The sequence below is a fragment of the Manis javanica genome, chromosome 16 (genome assembly GCF_040802235.1).
Source record: "Manis javanica isolate MJ-LG chromosome 16, MJ_LKY, whole genome shotgun sequence".
Taxonomy (NCBI): Eukaryota; Metazoa; Chordata; class Mammalia; order Pholidota; family Manidae; genus Manis; species Manis javanica.
Window position 1 is genome coordinate 650,697 of NC_133171.1, and position 23,807 is coordinate 674,503.

A 23,807-nucleotide genomic window follows, 5' to 3' on the forward strand; every position below is an offset into this window, starting at 1 on the left:
CTATCTTAACTTCGTTCAGGAAGAAAACTTTACTCCTCTTTCCCTTTTCCATGTTACTGAGAGGCCACTTGAGACCTGCCTGGTCTCCAGTCGGGCTTCTCTCCCTCACATGCAGGCAGTCCTCTCCAAGAAAAGAGCCTCATTATTTACCTGCTTTTCTAGCTCTAATTCTCAGGCCCTAATTCAGACCATCTTTATTTTGTTAAGTGGACATTTGAGACAACTTTCTGTCCCGACCTCTGCATCCTTTTTCAGACTCATCACATACTCAAGGTGAGGTTCTGGGATCGCCTGAGTCAGAGTGACCTGAGTCTGAGGTCCCAGTTAGAGATGCTTGTCCTTTGAGGAGAGGACGCTCTCCAACTTAAACGCTGTAGAGAATGTGCCTGTATAGAGTAGGTGACTCAAGTGTCTTAAGTAGCGGAAACTGTGTTTATGATGACGCACTACAGCCTAATAGTATACTGGTATGTGTTACAGTGTAGAGTGAATTTTACTCATTTACTATGATTATTTCATTCAGTCTGAAAAACATAAACCTTTTTTTTTTCTTCTCTCTCACCATAGTATTTATAGAAATGAATGTGTTACTGCTAATGATTTAAATTAGTAACTGTAGAAGAACTATAATGGTATAAAAGGCTTGATCTGTCCCCATCTCTATCTTCATAGTCATCTTTTTTCTCTATATCCTGTTTCTTTTAAATCTTAAGAAAGATTATTTTCAGGAACCATTTACTATCTTAGTCTTAGAAATTAAAAAAAGAATAAATTCCTTTTCATGCATAATTTCTGAATGATGAAAAAGCATAGGAATCAAATGATATAAATTGTATTTGCTTTTTCTAAGGAAAAGTTTACTGAGAAAAATACTTCTTTTTTTCGTCACCCACAATTGTTTTGAGTGTTCAGTGAATTAAACTTTTAATACAAACTTAAGATTTTCCTAACAATCCAGTTCTCATTTTATGAAATCCTGGAGTCAGAGGATAGCCGGTCATATGAAACACCCTTAGAAAGTTTAATTTATAAATGCCAGAAGCAAAATGTAATTGATGTCATTTGTCAGGTGAATTTTGGGCATCCACATAATCTGTTCCTTTTTGGACACAGGTATATTTTCCTAACTGAGTAAAATATAACTATTAAATATTATAACTGGATTTAAAAAAAAGATTGATTGAACCCTTGAAATTCAATCAAAAGCTCCCCATGCTGGTGAATATAAAGCTGTTCTGCTGGCTTCCTTCTTAGAATTTTATGGTGTAAAAATGCAGTTAGTACAACTGCTGATCCTACTGACTTCATTTGAAATCTCAGCAAAGATTCTGTCCTCAGAATTAATATTTAAAATGGGAATTACTGAAAAGATTTAGTATAGATAATTTTTTGACATGTAGACACGGAGTATATGCTTTGGTTGTTTCCGTAACCCTGCCATAGCGTCATCTTGACTGTGCTTTCATGCCTGAATATTGTGATCAGTGTCAAGTATAAAAATGTCTTTGTAATAGCAGTGAAGTACATGTAGTGGCTAAGACCCCAGGTTTTAGAGAGAGACAGTCCTGGGTTCAAATCACACATTTCTGTTCCTTATTGCCAGTGTACCTCAGGAAATGATTTAACCTCACTGGGCCTGTGATTCCCTCAATGGTAATATAGGGACAGTAAAACCCACCTTCCTAGGTAAAATGATTATGAAGATTAAAGTAAACAGTGCATTCAAAATGCCTCTGACAAAGCACGGTGCTTGGACTGTGGGGTGTAACTGTCATCCATGATGGGGGCAAGAGCAGTGCTTGTGTCCATGGCACCCACTGTGTGAGGTCATAATAGGCCATGATTCTGAGCCTGGCACCCCAGCATAAAGGGCAGTCAGGACTGCTGGCTCTGGCTGCAGAAGTGCCCAGAGTGGTTGAGGTTGAATCCTGCTTTGATATTCTTTGAAGGAATAAGAAACATTTAAAAATTTTTCTTAACCTTCACAGCAAAGGAATTATCTGTCAAAAAAGAAGTATAAGGTAATGTAAAATTGTTTTAGAAAGGGTATTTTGAAAGGATGCTTTTCCTATGTCTGGATATACTACTTTGGACTCTAAATAAGGTCATGTAACAGTGTATTTGATTTGATTGCCTTACAGAGGACAACCAGCTCTTGATTATTACCTATGCACTAAGCAGGCTTATTCCTGTAATACACTAGCCTTATGCTGGTGTCTGTTTCCATAAAGCTTTTTTTTTCTTTTCTCTCACCATAGTATTTATAGAAGTGAATGTGTTACTGAAAGATTTAAATTAGTAACTGTAGAAAGGAGAATTATAATGGTATAAAAGGCTTGCTCTGTCACCATCTCTATCTTCTTAGTCATCTTTTTCCCTTTATCCTGTTTCTTTTAAATCTTAAAGATTATTTTCAGGAACCGTTTACTATCTTAGTCTTAGAAATTAAAAAAAGAATAAACTCCTTTTTATGCATGATTTCTGAATGATGAAAAAGCATAGGAATCAAATGATATAAATTGTATTTGCTTTTTCTAAGGAAAAGTTTACTGAGAAAAATACTTCTTTTCGTCACCCACAATTGTTTTGAGTGTTCAGTGAATTAAACTTTTAATACAACCTTTAGATTTTCTTAACAATCAGTTCTCATTTTATGAAATCCTGGAGTTAGAAGATGGCCCAATACATGAAACGCCCTTAGAAAGTTTTATTTATAGATGCCAAAAGCAAAATGTAAATGATGTCATTTGTCAGGTGAATTTTGGACATCAACATAACCTGTTCCTTTTTGGACACAGGTATATTTTCCTAACTGAGTGAAATATAACTATTAAATACTATAACTGGATTTTAAAAAAAGATTAATTGATTGAACCCTTGAAATTCAATCAAAAGCTCTCCATGCTGGTGAACATAAAGCTGTTCTGCTGGCTTCCTTCTTAGAGTTTTATGGTGTAAAAATGCAGTTAGTACAACTGCTGATCCTACTGACTTCATTTGAAATCTCAGCAAAAATTCTGTCCTCAGAATTAATATTTAAAATGGGAATTACTGAAAACATTTAGTATAGATAATTTTTTGACATGTAGACACGGAGTATATGCTTTGGTTGTTTCTGTAACCCTGCCATAGTGTCATCTTGACTGTGCTTTCATGCCTGAATATTGTGATCAGTGTCAAGTATGAAAATGTCTTTGTAATAGCAGTGAAGTACATGTAGTGGCTAAGACCCCAGGTTTTAGAGAGAGACAGTCCTGGGTTCAAATCACACATTTCTGTTCCTTATTTATTGCCAGTGTACCTCAGGAAATGATTTAACCTCACTGGGCCTGTGATTCCCTCAATGGTAATATAGGGACAGTAAAACCCACCTTCCTAGGTAAAATGATTATGAAGATTAAAGTAAGCAGTGCATTCAAAATGCCTCTGACAAAGCACGGTGCTTGGACTGTGGGGTGTAACTGTCATCCATGATGGGGGCAAGAGCAGTGCTTGTGTCCATGGTACCCACTGTGTGAGGTCATAATAGGCCATGATTCTGAGCCTGGCACCACAGCATAAAGGGCAGTCAGGACTGCTGGCTCTGGCTGCAGAAGTGCCCAGAGTGGTTGAGGTTGAATCCTGCCTTGATATTCTTTGAAGGAATAAGAAACATTTAAAAATTTTTCTTAACCTTCACAGCAAAGGAATTATCTGTCAAAAAAGAAGTATAAGGTAATGTAAAATTGTTTTAGAAAGGTTATTTTGAAAGGATGCTTTTCCTATGTCTGGACATACTACTTTGGACTCTAAATAAGGTCATGTAACAGTGTATTTGATTTGATTGCCTTACAGAGGACAACCAGCTCTTGATTATTACCTATGCACTAAGCAGGCTTATTCCTGTAATACACTAGCCTTATGCTGGTGTCTGTTTCCATAAAGCTTTTTTTTTCTTTTCTCTCACCATAGTATTTATAGAAGTGAATGTGTTACTGAAAGATTTAAATTAGTAACTGTAGAAAGGAGAATTATAATGGTATAAAAGGCTTGCTCTGTCACCATCTCTATCTTCTTAGTCATCTTTTTCCCTTTATCCTGTTTCTTTTAAATCTTAAAGATTATTTTCAGGAACCGTTTACTATCTTAGTCTTAGAAATTAAAAAAAGAATGAACTCCTTTTTATGCATGATTTCTGAATGATGAAAAAGCATAGGAATCAAATGATATAAATTGTATTTGCTTTTTCTAAGGAAAAGTTTACTGAGAAAAATACTTCTTTTCGTCACCCACAATTGTTTTGAGTGTTCAGTGAATTAAACTTTTAATACAACCTTGAGATTTTCTTAACAATCAGTTCTCATTTTATGAAATCCTGGAGTTAGAAGATGGCCCAATACATGAAACGGCCTTAGAAAGTTTTATTTATAGATGCCAAAAGCAAAATGTAAATGATGTCATTTGTCAGGTGAATTTTGGACATCAACATAACCTGTTCCTTTTTGGACACAGGTATATTTTCCTAACTGAGTAAAATATAACTATTAAATACTATAACTGGATTTTAAAAAAAGATTAATTGATTGAACCCTTGAAATTCAATCAAAAGCTCTCCATGCTGGTGAACATAAAGCTGTTCTGCTGGCTTCCTTCTTAGAGTTTTATGGTGTAAAAATGCAGTTAGTACAACTGCTGATCCTACTGACTTCATTTGAAATCTCAGCAAAAATTCTGTCCTCAGAATTAATATTTAAAATGGGAATTACTGAAAACATTTAGTATAGATAATTTTTTGACATGTAGACACGGAGTATATGCTTTGGTTGTTTCCGTAACACTGCCATAGCGTCATCTTGACTGTGCTTTCATGCCTGAATATTGTGATCAGTGTCAAGTATGAAAATGTCTTTGTAATAGCAGTGAAGTACATGTAGTGGCTAAGACCCCAGGTTTTAGAGAGAGACAGTCCTGGGTTCAAATCACACATTTCTGTTCCTTATTGCCAGTGTACCTCAGGAAATGATTTAACCTCACTGGGCCTGTGATTCCCTCAATGGTAATATAGGGACAGTAAAACCCACCTTCCTAGGTAAAATGATTATGAAGATTAAAGTAAGCAGTGCATTCAAAATGCCTCTGACAAAGCACGGTGCTTGGACTGTGGGGTGTAACTGTCATCCATGATGGGGGCAAGAGCAGTGCTTGTGTCCATGGCACCCACTGTGTGAGGTCATAATAGGCCATGATTCTGAGCCTGGCACCACAGCATAAAGGGCAGTCAGGACTGCTGGCTCTGGCTGCAGAAGTGCCCAGAGTGGTTGAGGTTGAATCCTGCTTTGATATTCTTTGAAGGAATAAGAAACATTTAAAAATTTTTCTTAACCTTCACAGCAAAGGAATTATCTGTCAAAAAAGAAGTATAAGGTAATGTAAAATTGTTTTAGAAAGGTTATTTTGAAAGGATGCTTTTCCTATGTCTGGACATACTACTTTGGACTCTAAATAAGGTCATGTAACAGTGTATTTGATTTGATTGCCTTACGTAGGACAACCAGCTCTTGATCATTACCTATGCACTAAGCAGGCTTATTCCTGTAATACACTAGCCTTATGCTGGTGTATGTGTTGCCATGAGGAGACTTAAAGTGGGAAATCTGAAATATCACAAAAGTAGACAAAATAATGTACATCATGTACCTATCATCAGCTTTAGAATTTATCATATGAACAATATTGTTTTACATATATTCCCATCTACTCCTTCTCTTCCATAATTTGATGAAGCAAATCTTAGATGACGTACTTCATCTGTAAGTGTATCTAAAAGATAAGAATTGTTGTTTCCTACAAAAGTATCAGAATACCAAGAATACCATTATCATAATTTAAAATGATAATTTCTTGATATCATCAAATATCAGACATTGTTAAAATTTTCATTGTTTAAATTCTTAACTGTCAAAATTTCCTGGACAGTTTGTCTATTTGAATGAAAATCTAGGTAAGATCCAAACATTAGGCATGTTTGATACATCCCTTAAGGGCCCTTTAATCTTCCCACAGTGTTTTCACTTCTTGAAATTTATTTGTTGAATAAACTAGGTAATTTGTGGGATTTCCTTCAGAATGGATTTTGCCGTGTAGTTTAATATACACAGCCAATGAATTTTCCCCGTTGTTAAGTTATAGTGATTTAATCTAGAGGCTTAATCATTTCCAGGTTTGTTTTTTTTCGGAGGGGGAGGATTAGTTTATAGGTGATGAAGTGAACCTCCATCAAGAGGCTGTCGGTCCAGTTGTCTCCCTTTTTTGGTGATTGGCAACCATTCAAATGTAATGCTTAGGTCCAGTAATTCATCAGATATTGCAAAATGCTAATAGTCTGGCTCTTACTTTCCTTCTTGATTTGATGAGCTGTGTTTTTTCTGTAAGGAGAATCTTTTGTTTGTTATTTGGATAGCTTCATGTTTGGTTGACCTGATGCTCCTGAGAGCAATCCACAGAGGTGTCATCACTCAACTGATCTTTCCAAATACCTGCCAACTTGACCGTCATTATGGTTCAGAAATGGTGATTAAGATATATGTCTTTATATGTTTATAGGTACAGGTATTTATCTGTCAGTGTATTTAAAGTTGAAATCATTAAAGTAAGAATACCAAATATATACCAAAAGCCATGAACAATTATAAATGTAACTTGAATTAGAAACTAAAATTTCTAAAGGTTACAACACCTTTATAAAAATTAATATGTGCAGGTTTACCTAGAATTTTCCAACATATTGATCACTTGTGTTTATTTTGTTCATAATATTTTATTTCTATAAAATGTTAATTAAAAGGGAATGCAGTGGTGTCCTTTGAAAGAAGAGGGTGCCATTCCCCGTGTGAGGGCAATGGACGCTCATGGAGGAAGACCACCGGATCCAGAGGGAGAGCGACCAGGAGAGGGTACCAGCGTGAGCCAGCGCAGCGGTCGGCCTCCTGATGTGGGCGGTGCTGAATCTGTAGGTAACACAGATGCCAAATTGCTAAGACAACTGCAAGCTCAAGGTAGGGAACATGCATCCATCACTGTAAGAACTGTACTAAAATGTGTTCATTATTTCTACATGTATTTGACATAGGAATGATTGATAACTACTCTCAGTTTCTAAAAGGTAGGTAATTGTGTTCAAATAAAATGAGAAATAAGGAGTCCCACTGATAACTGGGGTTCTTTGATTTAATAAGCGCCTTTCAAGAGTCATACTCGTAAACACATCATACCCTGTGTGTTTAGAATTACAAAGGTAGGTGATGAACTTTTCAGGCTGGAAACTCATTTGAACAGCTCCCAATTCCTTGTGGTTTTACAAGGGAGTAACTCCAAAATATGTGGATCTGTGGAGTAAATTTTCAGTCAGAGAACTTCAATTAGTGGTAAGTTTAGTTTGGGTTCTTCTGTAGCCTGGACATATAACATTTATTTTCAAAATGCCCAACTAATAAACTTAGATCAAAAAGTATCTTAAGATCACTAGAGAGTATCATTTATCAAGTACATGCTCAAAGTAACCTCAAATGTGTTCATGATTCAAAATTATCATGAATTATCAACTTGAAGTTCCCATGCAATGTCTCACACACAGAATGCTGACTAAAATAAAATAGTTCTGCTATGAAGTTTGAATTAAGTAGTTACAACTGTGAAGCCTCTTAAGGCTGTCTCAATATATATCAATGTGTTCATGTCTTATATTCATAAGCATATATATATAAATGTATATCAATACATGCTTGTATCATAAACATAATATCAATAAAGGTTTACTAATAAAAACTGACTTAAAAGACTTACAGGATTTTACTACTCATAGTTTTATTTTTGGGAGGGAAAGCTTGACTGACTTCTATTTATTGTATACACCATTATAATACTGACTTCTCTATAGCTCTGTTTTCATTATAAAACAAGTATGCATGATAAAAGCTCATAGAATATAATGCTTTAAAATAAGACATTGACTCTCACTGACTTCAAAATAAAAGACACTCACAAGTTGGATCATAATTAACAGATTTTTGGTAGTCTATCCAGAAGTGTGTACATACAGTCACTGACACACATTCAAACACATACTTATGTGTACACATGCATATGTGATGTTCATATATGTATATGTTCTTTTTGATTTCTAAAATAAATGAACTGACTGGTGTATATACCATTCAGCTTTGTTTTTTTCCACTTAATTTTTCTTGAGCATCTTTCTATACAGCACTTAAAAATCAACCTTACACTTCCAGTGGCTGAATAGTCGGTGAGGCAAGGTATGGCTCTACCACACTTCCCTTACTCAGTCTCCTTTGGTGAGTGTTTCAGCTGCTTCCTCACCTTTGCTGTCGCAAACAATGCTGCAATAAAAACATTACGCATACCTTCATTCTTTGACAGGTATGGCTATCCACAGTATAAAATTTTAGAGATAGAATCTCTACTCCAAGGGTATGTGCATTTTCAATTTTGGTAGAAAGCAGGCAAATATTGTCTCCAAAGAGGTTGTTCCAATTCATACTTCCACCAGTGGCATATAAGTTAACTGCCTGGCCTGTAACTTAATGTCCTGTAAGTTTTTCTCTCCTTTAGTATGTTAATTTAGTACTTTTTGTGTTATTTCATTGGGTTACTATTAAGACTTTAATCTCTCCTAAATAGTTACTAGAGAAGGTTTAAAAAATGTTAATATATGAAGATATATACATACATGATGAATTTTTAAAATTAGTATTGTCAATAAACCACTGACTTTTCTGAAGAATGTATAATAGTGGGAAGTGTGCATTTTTTACATAAAATAGAAAAGCTTGAAATTAACTGATAAGCAAAGCAAGGGATTCTCACGCCTGTTTTGCATGTCTTTCACAAGTACCATTCATACTTAGTATTCAAAATGGCAACTTCATATTTGCAAAATTAACTAAATTTTATTTTAACAAAATAGAAGGTAATTACTGAACTTTTGCCCAGTGCTTTCTCCCCTTTTAGATTTCAGATTGGTTTGTATTCTATGATGTAGCTCTCCCTTGTATTATATTGCATTTTGTAAATTGTTACCTTTGACCTATGTACATGTTTTTTCTCAACATATATATAAATATTAAAAAGTCAATGTAAGTAAATGTTATTAATATTTACAAGTATGTTTGGTATAATATGCATGTTCTTTCTTGGGAAGGAAAGAAAGTAGAAATGAGTCACCTTATCACCCCTTTTATTCTAAAAGACTTCTACATTAACACTTTGGGGTGTTGTCAGTGCAGATTCTAGAAGTTTCTGTCATATTTTATTATCCTAGTTGGACTCATCTAGGCTTATAAAACGACTTAATTTGAAGGAAGGTCTAGAACAATAAAATAAATGTGGATTTTGAATGTGAAATGAGAGCTCTGTATCTTCTCAGAGAATATAGATAAGAATCTGACAGTTTGAATATAAAAAAGACTTTCAAACTGTATAAACAAACTAGCTTGTTAATTGACCAATACTGTTAATATCTGAAATGCTCTAATATATCTAATAATATACCAGTCAATTTTATTGATCATAGAATCTGGAATGCCATTGCTGTACAATGCTTCATTGTTTTAAGATAGGCCACTGCAGAAGGAAAGGGCTGCCAATTGTTAGATACATGCTGGTTTAGACATATTTCAACACTTTATTTCAAAAATAAACTTTTCTTTTTGATATTTAAGAAAGTAATCTCCTAAACCATAAAAGATATTTGTCAAGTTCACATTTCAAAAGTTAGTCATAACAGATAATATTCAACAATCATAAACCAAATAAATGAGATGTTGGTAGTAGCTTATTCCTCAGAGCCTGGGTGAAGTTTCTGTGCCTCTTAACTTCTCGTACTTCCTCCATAGTGTGCGTGATTTTTTAACCTATTTTTCCCATCTTCTCTAACTCCTCATAATAAAAAATTTTAAGCTATATGAATTTTTAATGTCTTATGAAAATTATGTCTTCCTTGCTAAAGTGAAAAGATAGTGAGTTGAACTTCTTAGTGTTTTTCTGTTCCAAGGGTTTAAAAATAAAAGTTAACTGTGCACCTGTGTAGAGTTTGAAATTGCTGATATATTCACACACAAATACACACCATATACATTACAGAGTTTCTCAGCTGTCACAGAACATATGGTTAAGTCCTTTTTAAAATCTCAAGGCATTTAAATTTTCTTAAAGATTTTTAGGACTAGTAGCATATATAGACCTGGAGTCAGAAAGATGTGGGTTTATATCTTGGCTCTGCAATTTAACCTCTGTGAGCCTTAGTTATTTCATTTGTAACCTGGGTGTAATGTTGCATATCCTATAAGGTTGTTATGAAGATTAAACAAGATCATGTAAATTTAATATGGCAGTTCAATAAATGGTGGAAATTATTAGTAGAGTTCAAGTGATTCGGGTTTTAGTCAAGTATATTCATTACTAGTGAGAATATAATATATAGGTTTCTTAAAACTCTTCATCTGTTACAAAATTTAAAGCAATATCTAATGTTAAGTACTTTAGAGTGATTCTGTAAGTGATATTATGATAGACCACTTTTATAGTTAGAAGTATTCTGACCAAGTTTGCCAGCAGAAGAAAGCATGACATTACAAGCTTTCTGTATCAGTCACCTATTGCCACAGTAATGCTAGGAAACAAGCACCCACAAAACCTCAATGGTGAACAATGCCACGTGGTAATTGGTTAGGCTGATAGAGTCCACTGGAGGTAAGGTAGGCAGCTCTACTGATCTTACCTGGCTTTGTTCACGTGTGTGGAGTCAGCTGACTTCCTGTGTTCCAGCCTCTGGCAGCGTAGCCTTAACATGTCCTGATAATAAAGGTCAAGACAGCAGAGTGGAACTACACTTGGACTAGTACAGAGTACACTCTCAAACTTACACTTGCAGTCACAGCTGCTAACATCCTGTTAGCCAAAGATCACATGTCTGAAGTTAGTATCAAGGGACAAGACAGTAAATTTCACTTCTTGATGAAAGGAACTGCAAAGTCACATTTGCAAGTAACATGGATAAAGGGGGGAACAATGAAGAATTGGGGCCACTAATTATGTAGATCTCTCCCAGTTTTATACATTTGTCCTTAAAAATAATGAGAACTAGATCGTCCTTAAACCTTGTTGATATTCTGTATTATTTTTATGTAGATTTAGTCCCTCTGTTTCATAAATGAAATTATCACTGGATTCAGAAACTTTACCATTTTTATAGCTGAGTGAAATACTATGTTTGGTGGGGGGGGCTTTGTATTCTATTTTGAGTTCTTTTGCTTTATTGTTATTTTTAAGACTGAAGCTAAATCATTCTTTTTACATATTAGCAGCTACTTTCCTCCTAAACAGGGATTATGTGAAATGTGAAAAAAAATGTACTTAAATTAGCTTCTATGATGAGGATTAAGAGAAGCATCCTTTTTGTGTGCTTCTGGGTATGGGGCTGTATGTGATGAAAAAGTTGGGCACTTTCTAAAGGAAGTAAGCATGGTACTTTCTGCCACACCATTTTTCTACCTGGTATCTAACTTTAAACAATTTTCTTAAAAAGTATGTCCTTTATCATGATGCCATTCACATAGTTAACTGTTTTTAGGTTAACAGTTAAGTAAAATTGTTAAAAGTATTCCTTCAAATTTTGTGTTTCAGAAAAAGCCCGACAAGCTGCACAAATAAGGCTTTTGAGAAAACTCCAAAAGCAGGAACAGGCTCGCATTGCCAAAGAAGCTAAAAAACAACAAGGTGAGTGAGTTAAACGAAAACATAAACTTGAAGAGTGAGTACTGGGGAGTTCACAGGAGGCTTCTCTTCTTTGTTCCTTTTCTGACGATACCTGTGTTTTGGCTTTTCATCATAGCAATAATGACTGCTGAGGAGAAGCGACAGCAAAAAGAGCAGATAAAGATTATGAAACAACAGGTATGTTCATTCACTGAACTGGTTTTATAACAGGTGATACTTTGGGAGTCGATTTACTTATGTGTATATGTACATTATTCTTATTTGATTTATGAAATAACTTTCATACTTGTTATATATCTTATTTAGAGAGTTGTCATCTACCTTTATTTAAAATTCACCTCAATTTTAAACCAAGTCTCTAAAGAAATGATACTAAACAATACAATTATGTAAGTACTTTTAGTATCCTGATAGACTGAATATAAATTAACATCTTGAAGAACTTTGAAGATTTGGTCCCATTGCTTCTGAATGATTAAAAATTATCCCCCGAAAATGAGAAAGCATTATTTTCGCATATCCAGTGTTTATCCAGTGCTCTCCTCTGTGTAGTTTTTAAAATTAAATATAGATAGATGAAATAATTTTTTAATTCTTACAGATAAAGCCTACATGGGAATATACTCAACTTCCTCTAAGATGAGAATGTGTAAACTACTCTCCTATCTCCACATACTCATCTATTAAAGCAAAAAGGAAATGGGGGGAGTACTATTCTTTTAAAAATTTTAAACTGCAAGTAGTTATTTCTGAGTCAGTTGTTATATAGACAAGCTGCTAAATAATGGCTTGGTTTGTTTGTGATGTGGTTATCTCTAATAATGTAATGAATACATTTATTTAAATACTTTCAGTATTGACTAAAGTAGTATGATTAGAGTTGAAGTAGAATTGAGAGAGAATTTAGAATTTGTAGTCACGCATGCAGGTCATTTGTAAAGTTAAATGTCGGCTTTCCTATTTAATAATTTATGACCTTAGGTGAATTAGTTAACCTCTCAGCCTTGATTTCCTCCACTGTAAAAGAAAAACAATTGTATTATGTGAACATTGAATGAATGTAAAGTGCCTACCACAGTGACTGGCACAAAGCAATGCTTGCTTTCTAAAAGATAGATATAAAACATCAAAACATTTGGTATACTCTCTTACTGTAATTTAATGTAAACTTGAATTCTTTGTTAATTGTAACTGCTAAAGACACTGTAAGGTTGACTTTAAAATATATAGTGGGATGAATATATTTATTAAAATACTGTAAATACTTACTGCCTACTACAGTATATGTGAAAATAAGTTCATTTGAAGCTGAAATACTGTTGTTTCTGTTACAGTTTTTAATAGTTTATCCTATTTCCAAATGGCTTGAGACCAGTTGTATCCCATCAGCATTTCAAATTAGGCTTTGTGTGACCTAAGCCTACATAGTGTGCTACTCATCAAAAAAAAAATTGATTTTCCAAGGTGCCAGGAGCAGTAATACAAGTGAAGTGATATTAGACGTTGATCAAGATGCTTGTCTGAGACTAGTCTTAGATTACCATTTGACTTACTCCTAATTGCCAGCAAAGTAAATTAAAGTCGTGCAGAGTCTATTTTAAAGTTTGAAGTAGATCTAGAATAAAATAATTAAAATAATAGCATGTGTTTCTTATCCTCGAGATTATTTTTTCTACCTAGTAGGCCAGAAATACCACCTGACAGTCCTCCAGGCAGTTTTCCGGAAGTGTCCAGAGGCATTATTACGAAGCAGGAGCAGAGGCAGTGGGAACTGACCAGGGCTCTGCACTCACTGTTTGACTATAGGCAAAATATTTATTTTCTAGGAGCTTCAATTTTCTCTTAGGTGAAAAGAAGATAATTTCAACTCCTGTATTGTTATTTTTTTAAATGAATCAATTAGCTACTTTATATAAAATGCCCAGTTCATTGGATGGATACTCAGTATTATAAGGTGAACACATATTGTAATAATTTATAAATAATGTTTATTTCTGATATTCCTAATGAAAGTACTGCCAATGTACATCTATATAAATCACTCAGACGAAAACAAAGCTCTACACTGGGTGAGTTAAGTCCAAGGTTCTATACCTATTTCTCTGCTTAAGAGAATAATGAATGACTTTTGTTGACTTGATTAAAGATTAAATTCAGAGTATACTTAGGTCTCAAGTTCTAATCTAAATAAATATTTCAAATGTGGATCAAGTGCAGCCTTCTCTAAGTCTTGGAAATAAAACAAAAAATACCCTTGTATTTTTAGTTTTGGTGAGCTATAATCAAAACCCAGGATCACAATCAGCAAAATCATAGAATGTGATCAGTCTTCTAAAATCACAACAGAAATTACAGAAATCTCATTATCCTGCAGTGAATCCCTACAGGGGATCAATAACATCAATGCAAAAAAAGAAATAAAAATGTATTAAAGTATAGCTTCAAAAGGTACAACTAGCATCTGGAAATAGGGGTGGGTATAGTAATATACAGTAGTATAAAATGTGTTGGCTCTGAAAATTCGTGGATAGCTGCAATTTACAAGTAGGGCAATTTAGGTGTATTTTTTTAAAACTATCCTCATCAGTGCCAATTTGGGACTTTCAAAGGGATTTATGAATATAAAATTGTTAATGATGTGCTTATAGCATATGCAGTGACTTTTTAAAATGAAAATGTAACATTATCAAAATGTAGATTGCTGAATTCAAACAATAACTACTACATTACATTTAGATAATGTGAGCACCACTTATAAGTTATTAGAAATTATTTCTGCATTTGGCTTACTGTAGTTATTGAAAGTAATGTCATTTATCATGTTACGGCAATTGTTAACACTTCGTACAATCGTGATGTACTGTGAACTTTTTTAAGCATTTTTAATTTAATTGTGACAGTGAGAAAAAGAGCAAGTGCCTCACCTGTTTTATGCAAGAGTAGTTGTTTTTTTTCATGTTCATGCAATGAGTGACAGTAATTCAGTATTAGCCTTAGGTGTCCTGATTTAGACTGTTTTATCCTACTTGTCTGTCAAATATTTATTTCCGAATGAGTATTACTTGTACTTGCAAAGATTTATAAAGGCTTGAGTTTAATCAGCTTGGTTTATGTTGTTTGTATATGCTTATTTAGCATTTGTATTTTAAAATTGTTTTGAGACATTTTTATAAAGTCATACCAATTTAAGACAGGTGGCATATATGTAATGTTAAAGTAAATAATTAAAATTTATATCCAGCATGGGCACCCTTTGGTAAATCTGTACTTATATCTTTAATTATTTGATTCCACTTAAATACCTTCCACCTAGATATTTAGTTTATTATCTTCGATTGTCATAATTTTTCCTACAGGAAAGAATTAGGAGAATACAACAAATCAGAATGGAAAAAGAACGTCGAGCCCAGCAAATTCTAGAGGTAGAATTCTCAAATTTGATATGATTAAAGTAATACAGTCATGTATTTTAAAGTCTGCAAAATGAAAATTTTATCAGTATGTTCTCACTCATACACATTAACATGTCCATCACAAATTATCTGTAAACATAATGCGTAGAATAAGGACCTTCCTGAACCTTACTACGCAAGTTTATCTAATCCTAATAGTAAAAATCCAGGAAATAAGTAAAGGAAAAAAAAAGAAAGGGGAAACCTCTCAATAGCCAATATAGTCGTAAAGATCATATGCTAAAACTCGTGCTCTCTACTTTTCAAAATGTCATTAAGTCTTATAGTCAGATACCTGCTTTTCATTTAGAAATGAAACATTCCAAAAGTAGAAGTAAATGTTCAATGTGGAAACAGTTTAACCAGGTCTGTTTTCTGAGTTCTGACAGAACTGGGCTGACAGAATAGGGCTCAAGGACATGCTGGCAACAGCAAAAGGAATAGCTAAAAGACAGCAAGGGAAAATAGGAAAAACAGAAACTCCAAAGCCTAGCAACATCTGTAATCTGGTAGTTAAATAGGAAGCAATTTTCAACACCTTAACGGCCAAAAGGCATTTCTGTTATCAAACTGTGTAGTATAGTAACTGATGTGAAGAATAACTACCCAAGTCCTCAAGAAAAAGCGAGATTATGTTAACTGTACTGTGTCTAAGCTGTATGTGTATATGTCTCAAAATTATGCAAAGTACTTTTGTCCAAAATAAACCTTTTAATTTTGAAAATTATTATAACCCAAACCCTTAGCTGTTCAGGAAACTTGCCAGAAAAATTGGCTTATTCCCTGAGGAATGCGGTTAGCTGAGGTTTTCACAGTTACAGGTTTTTTCCTTCTAAAAATATATACACATATTCCCTTACCCATTTCAAATTAATTTTAAAACCCTCCAAATTGAAAATGTTAAAGTACATTCGCAATTGCTACTAGTTAATGACTTTAAGATTACAAAGCTCAAATTTGATAGCATGAGCTTGATATTCAGAATGTGCTTCATTAAAGGTTATGTTTCCACTATATTAGAGAAAAAAATCTTGAATTTAACCACAGTAGGTTAAATCAGGTTTAATGTTTCATTTAAGTTATTTAAGTAATGGATTTATCTCAAATTTTAGGTATTACAAAAGAAACTTCAAATAAAGTAGACATGTGCATTTTTAAATGTTACTTATTTGTCCTTTAACCTTTATCATTAAAATCTATCCCGTTTTCTAAATTTGTTACAGTGATCATGTTTTACTTTCAAAAATTAGAGAAAAAGCAAAAAATGCCATAAAATCATTTTTTCTGTGATTTAGTTTTAAGGTAAAATAATACTCAAATTATTTCAGACTTTTTACAGAGTATGAAGAAGAAAACCTGACATGCTCTTATGAATTTAAGAATATTTTTGTATATCTTAATTATAATCTGTACATTAGAAATGATATTAGTATGTTAAGTGTAACAAATGGAGGGGAAATATTTAATTGTCTACATACATGTTACATACGGTTTTGTACATTGCGAGGCATGGAGCTCCATTTTCAAGTCTGAGGTTATATTCAGGTTGTAGTGGTGCTGTTACATGACTTTGAGACCTATTTTATATGCACAGGCTAAAAGGATAAAGAGGGAAGAAGCTGCAAAAGCCAAATTATTGGAGGCTGAGAAACGAAAACAGGTAAATTTAGAGGACAGTCAGAGTTTTTAATTTTTAATTTTATTTTGTTATCCTTAATCTACAATGACATGAAGAACATTATGTTTACTAGCCTCTCTCCTTCACCAAGTCCCCCCAACAAAACCCATTACAGTCACTGTCCATCAGTGTAGTAAGATGTTGTGGAATCACTACTTGTCTTCTCTGCGTTGCACAGCCCTCCCCGTGCCCCCACACCACATTATACATGCTAATCGTAATGCCGCCTTTATTTTTCCCCCGCCCTTATCCCTCCCTCTTCATCCATTCTTCCCAGTCCCTTTCCCTTTGCTAACCGTAAGTCCATTCCTGGGTTCTGTGATTGTGCTGCTATTTTGTTCCTTCAGTTTTTCTTTGTTCTTATAGTCCACATATGAGTGAAATCATTTGGTACTTGTCTTTCTCCGGCTGGCTTATTTCACTGAGCGTAATACCCTCTTGCTCCATCCATGTTGTTGCCAGTGGTAGATTTGTTTTGTTCTTATGGCTGAATAATACTCCACTGTGTATGTGTACCACCTCGTCTTTATCCATCCATCTATTGATGGGACACTTAGGTTGCTTCCATTTCTTGGCTATTGTAAATAGTGCTGCGATAAACAAAGGGGTGCATCTGTCTTCTTCAAACTGGGCTGCTTCATTCTTAGGGTAAATTCCTGGGTCAAATGTATGTCTATTTTGAGCTCTCTGAAGAACATCCATACTGCATTCTACAATGGTTGAATTAATTTACATTCCCACCAGCCATGTAGGAGGGTTCCCCTTTCTCGCCAACATTTCTTGTTTGTCTTTTGGATGGTGGCGATCCTTACTGGTGTGAAGTGATGTCTTATTGTGCTTTTAATTTGCATTTCTCTGATGACAAGCGATGTGGAGCATCTTTTCATGTGTTTGTTGGCCATCTGAATTTCTTCTTTGATGAACTGTCTGTTCAGCTGCTCTGCTCATTTTTTAATTGGATTATTCGCTTTTTTTGTTGACGTGGGTGAGCTCTTTATGTATTTTAGATGTCAACCTGTTATTGGATCTGTCATGTTTGAATATATTCTCCCATACTGTAGTGTACCTTCCTATTCTAATGATGGTGTCCTTTGCTGTACAGAAGATTTCAGCTTGATATAGTCCCACTTGTTCATTTTTGCTTTTTGTTCCCCTTGCCTGGGGAGACATGTTCATGAAGAAGTTGCTTGTGTTTATGTCCAAGAAAGTTTTGCCTATGTTTTCTTTAAAGAATTTTATGGTTTCATGACTTACAATCAGATCTGTGATCCATTCTGAGTTTCCGCTTTTGTATGGGGTTAGACAATAATCTGGTTCCATTCTCTTACATGTAGTTGTCTAGTTTTTGAATGCTGTGGCTTTGTAGTAGAGCTTGAAGTTGGGGAGCGAGATCCCCCCCACTTTATTCTACCTTCTAAGGATTGCTTTGGCTATTTGGGGTCTTTGTTCCAGTTAGACTGGAACTATTTGTTCCAGTTCGTTGAGGAAAGTTGTTGGTAATTTGATAGGGATTGCATCAAATCTGCATATTGGTGTGGGCAGGATGGCCATTTTGACGATATTAATTCTTCCTAGCCAAGAGCATGGGATGAGTTTCCATTTGTTAGTGTCCTCTTTAATCTCTCTTAAGAGTGTCTTATAGTTTTCAGGTTCTAAGTCTTTCACTTCCTTGGTTAGGTTTATTCCTAGGTATTTTATTGTTTTTGTTGCAGTTGTGACTGGAATTGTTTTCCTGATTTCTCTTTCTATTAGTTCATTGTTAGTGTATAGGAAAGGCACAGATTTCTGTGTGTTAATTTTGTATCCTGCAACTTTGCTGTGTTGCAGTATCAGATCTAGTAGTTTTGGAGTGGGTCTTTAGGGGTTTTTTTTGTACAGTATCATGTCATCTGCCAATAGTGACAGTTTAACCTCTTCTTTACCAGTTTGAATTCCTTGTGTTTCTTTGTTTTGTGTAATTGCCATTACTAGGACCTCCAGTATAGCATTTGGGAGAATGGGCATCCCTGTCTTGTTCCCGATATCAGAGGAAAAGCTTTCAGCTTCTCACTATTATGTATGATGTTGGCTGTGGGCTTCTCATATATTGCCTTTATTATGTTGAGGTACTTGCCCTCTATATCCATTTTACTGAGAGTTTTTATCATGAATGGATGTTGAATTTTGTCGAATGCTTTTTCAGGATCTATGGAGATGCTCATGTGGTGTCCTTTTTGTTTATGTGGTGGATGATGTTGGTTGATTTTCAAATGTTGTACCATCCCTGCATCTCTGGGATGAATCCTACTTGGTCATGGTGTATGATCCTTGTGATATATTTTTGAATTTGGTTTGCTAGTATTTTGTTTAGTGTTTTTGCATGTATGTGCATTAGAGATACTGGTCTGTAATATTCTTTTTTGGTGGGGTCTTTGCCTGATTTTGATATTAGCGTGATGTTGGCTTCATAGAATGAGTTTGGGAGTATTTCCTCCTCTAGTATTTTTTGGAAAACTTTAAGGAGAATGGGTATTATGTCTGCTCTGTATGTCTGATAAAATTCTGAAGTAAATCCATCTGGCCTGGGGGTTTTGTTCCTGGGAAGTTTTTTGATGACCGCTTCAATTTCTTTGCTGGTAATTGGTTTGTTTAATTTTTGTGATTCTTCCTTGGTCAGTCTTGGAAGGTTGTATTTTTCTAAGAAGTCCATTTCTTCTAGGATTTCCAGCTTGTTAGTATGTAGGTTTTCATAGTATTCTCTAATAATTCTTTGTATTTCTGTGGGGTCCATGGTGATTTTTCCTTTCTCGTTTCTGATGCTGTGGGTGTTGATTCTCTTTTTCTCTTAATAAGTGTGGCTAGAGGCTTATCTATTTTGTGCATTTTCTCAAAGAACCAGCGCTTGGTTTCATTGATTTTTTTTTTCTATTTTATTCTTCTCAATTTTATTTCTTCTCTGATCTTTATTATGTCCCTCCTTCTGCTGACTTTAGGCCTCATTTGTTCTTCCTTTTCCAATTTAAATAATTGTGACATTAAACTATTCATTTGGGATTGTTCTTCCTTCTTTAAATATGCCTGGATTGCTATATATTTTCCTCTTAAGACTGCTTTCGCTGCATCCCACAGAACTTGGGACATTGTTTTGTTGTCATTTGTTTCCATATATTGCTTGATCTCTATTTTAATCTGGTTGTTGATCCTTTGATTATTTAGAAGCACTTTGTTAAGCCTCCATGTGCTTGTGGGCCTTTTTGCTTTCTTTGTATGATTTATTTCTAGTTTTATTCCTTTGTGGTCTGAGAAGTTGGTTGGGTGAATTTCAATCTTTTTGAATTTACTGAGGCTCTTCTTGTGGCCTAGTATGTGGTCTATTCTGGAGAATATTCCATGTGCACTTGAGAAGACTGTATCCTCTTGCTTTTGGATGTAGAGTTCTGTAGATGTCTGTTAGGTCCATCTGTTGTAGTGTGTTGTTCAGTGCCTCTGTGTCCTTACTTATTTTCTGTCTGGTGGGTCTATCCTTTGGAGTGAGTGGTGTGTTGAAGTCTCCCAAAATGAATGCATTGCATTCTATTTCCTCCTCTTAGTTTTGTTAGTATTTGTTTCACATATGCTGGTGCTCCTGTATTGGGTGCATATATATTTATAATGGTTCTATCCTTTTATTGCAGTGACCCCTTTATCATTATGTAATGCCCTTCTTTATCTCTTGTGACTTTCTTTGTTTTTAAGTATTTTGTCTGCTACTCGTACTGCCACACCTGCTTTTTTCTCCCTGTTGTTTGCATGGAATATCATTTTCCATCCCTTGACTTTTTGTCTCTGCATGTCTTTGAGTTTGAGGTGGGTCTCTTGTAAGCAAATAGATGGGTCTTGCTTTTTTATCCATTCTGTTACTCTGTGTCTTTTGGTTGGTGCATTCAGTCCATTTACACGTACGGTGATTATTGAAAGATGTCCACTTACCGCCATTGCAGGCTTTAGATTTGTGGTTACCAAAGGTTCAAGGTTAGCTTCTTTAGTATCGTACTGCCTAACTTAACTTGCTTATTGAGCAACTGTAGACACTGTCTGGTGATTCTTTAGTTCTCTCCTTTCTTATTCTTCCTCCTCCATTCTTTATATGTTGGGTGTTTTATTCTCTGCACTTCTGTGTTTCCTTTAACTGGTTTTGTGTGTAGTTGATTTTCTTTTTTGTCTTTGTTTGTATTTGGTTGGTCTGGTTTCTTTGCTGTGATTTTGTTTTCTCTGGTGACATCTGTTTAGCCTTGGTAGTGCTCCCATCCAGGGCTGTCCCTCTACAATACCCTGTAAAGGTGGTTTTGGGAGGTAAATTCCCTCAACTTTTGCTTGTCTGGGAATTGTTTACTCCCTCCATATTTACATGATAATCGTGCTGGATAGAGTATTCTTGGTTCAAGGCCCTTCTGTTTTATTGCATTAAATATATCATGCCATTCTCTTCTGGCCTGTAAGGTTTCTGCTGAGAAGTCTGATGATAGCCTGATGGGTTTTCCCTGTAGGTGACCTTTTTCCTCTCTCTAGCTGCCTTTAAAACTATGTCCTTGGCCTTGATCTTTGCCATTTTCATTATTATGTGTCTTGGTGTTGTCCTCTTTGGAGTTCTGTGTGCCTCTCTGGTCTGAGCAACTATTTCCTCCCATTTTGTGGAAGTTTTCAGTTATTATTTCTTCAAGGACACTTTCTATCCCTTTTTCTCTCTCTTCTGGTACCCCTATAATGCGAATATTGTTCCGTTTGAATTGGCCACGCAGTTCTCTTCATATTTTTTCATTCCTGGACATCCTTTAATCTGTCTCTGTGTCAGCTTGTCTGCGCTCTTGTTCTCTGATTTCTATTCCATTAATGGCCTCTTGCACCTCATCCAGTCTGCTCTTAAGTCCTTCCAGAGATTGTTTTATTTCTGTAATCTCATTCCGAACTTCATCCCTTAGCTCTTGCATATTTCTCCGAAGATCCGTGAGCATGGTTATGACCTTTATTTTGAATCCTTTTTCAGGGAGATTCGTTAGGTCTATCTCCCCAGGGGAGAATGTCTAGGTTAGTCTGGTCTGTGTCAAATTCTTCTGTCTTTTCATGGCAATAGTGGTAGTTGTGGAGAGCTGGTGTTAATATTGGGTGGGAGAACGTCCCTTCTTGCTGGTTTGTGGCCTTCCTCTCCTGGGAGAACGGTGACCCCTAGCAGCTCGTGCTTGGCTGCTGCGCGCAGATGGGTTTCTTATTCTTGCCCGGTGGTTGTGCAGGAAGCTCTGCTCTGCTGCTGTGGGCATGGCCGGCCTCAGGCTACTGTTCTGCTATGGTGGAGCCCCATCGGAGAGGAAATGGGAGGGAGGCTGTTTATCACTGTGAGGGGCCTGTGAGCTGCGCTGCCACTAAGGGGTTTAGGGCGCCCTGAGTTCTGCGGGATTCCCAGTTACTGGGCTGATTGCGCCGGGGCGCTTCCATCTGTGAGGGTCCTGTCCCTTTAAGACTTCCAAAAAGCTCTTCCTTTTGTTTGTCCAAGGGACACGGGCCGCAGGGACAGCTCGCAGGTCTTACTGTCCCGTTTCTCTAGCATCCAGCTCCCCGCACGCTGTGTGTCTGTGCTCCTGGTGCGGATGGCTGGGGCTGGGTATTCAGCAATCCTGGGCTCCCTGTCCCTCCAGCTCCGATGCCTCTCCTTTCACCACGAGCCGAGGTGAGGGGCGCTCGGATCCCGCTGGGCTGGGGATTACATCTTACGCCCTTCGGAGGCACTCAGTTCTCGCAAGTGTGGATGTAGCCTGGCTGTTGTCGTATATCTTCTGGTCTTTCTTTTAGGGATAGTTGTATTTGTTCTATTTTCAAGAATATATATGGTTTTTGGAGGAGGTTTCCGCCGCTGTACTCATGCCGCCATCTTGGCTCCTTCCCCTGTAATGATTTATAAGTAATGTTTATCTCTGCTATTGCTAATGAAAGCACTACCAAGTATATGTATGTACATCTTTATAAATCACTTAGAGTAAAAACAAAGCTCTCTACACTGTGTGAGTTAAGCCCTAGGTTCTATACCTATTTTTGTGCTTAAGAGAATAGTGAGTGACTTTTGTTGACTTGATTAAAGATTAAATTCAGAGTATACTTTGGTCTCAAGTTCTACTCTAAATAAATATTTCAAATGTGGATCATGTGCAACCTTCTCTAAGTCTTGGAAATAAAAGATACACTTGTATGTTTATTTTTGGCAAGCTATAATATTCAAAACCTAGGATCACAGCAAAATCATAGAATGTGATCAGTCTTCTAAAATCACAACAGAAATTACAGAAATCTCATTATCCTGCAGTGAATCCCTACAGGGGATCAATAACATCAATGCAAAAAAAGAAATAAAAATGTATTAAAGTATAGCTTCAAAAGGTACAACTAGCATCTAGAAATATAGGGGTGGGTATAGTAATACACAGTAGTATAAAATGTGTCGGCTCTGAAAATCCTAGGATAGCTGCAATTTACAAGTAGGGCATTTTAGGTGTATTTTTTTTAAACTATCCTCATCAGTGTCAATTTAGGACCTTCAAAGGGATTTATGAATTTAAAATTGTTAATGATGTGCTTATAGCATATGCAGTGAATTTTTAAAATGAAAATGTAACTATCAAAATTTAGATTGCTGAATTCAAACAATAACTAGTACATAATATTTAGATAACATGAGCACCACTTATAAGTTATTAGAAATTATTTCTGTAATTGGCTTACTGTAGTTATTGAAAGTAATGTCATTTATCATGTTACGGCAATTGTTAATACATACAATCGTGATGTACTGTGCACTTTTTTAAGCATTTTTAATTTAATTGTGACAGTGAGAAAAAGAGCAAGTGCCTCACCTGTTTTATGCAAGAGTAGTTGTTTTTTTTCATGTTCATGCAATG

The 23,807-nt window shown here is 35.5% G+C and overlaps 2 protein-coding genes across 2 annotated transcripts in view; one reads left to right on the forward strand and one right to left on the reverse strand.

Moving 5' to 3' along the window:
- LOC140846791 (bromodomain adjacent to zinc finger domain protein 2B-like) overlaps positions 1-23,807 on the forward strand; it is a 108,062-nt gene that overhangs the window by 42,754 nt on the left and 41,501 nt on the right. Inside the window, 5 exon segments of the mRNA XM_073224498.1 lie at positions 6,824-7,034; positions 11,683-11,775; positions 11,891-11,952; positions 15,132-15,197; positions 16,822-16,887. Coding sequence (XP_073080599.1) covers positions 6,827-7,034; positions 11,683-11,775; positions 11,891-11,952; positions 15,132-15,197; positions 16,822-16,887 — 495 coding nt within the window. The 5' untranslated portion in view covers positions 6,824-6,826.
- LOC140846851 (doublecortin domain-containing protein 2-like) overlaps positions 1-23,807 on the reverse strand; it is a 159,622-nt gene that overhangs the window by 9,652 nt on the left and 126,163 nt on the right. The gene's annotated exons all lie outside the window — the stretch shown is intronic.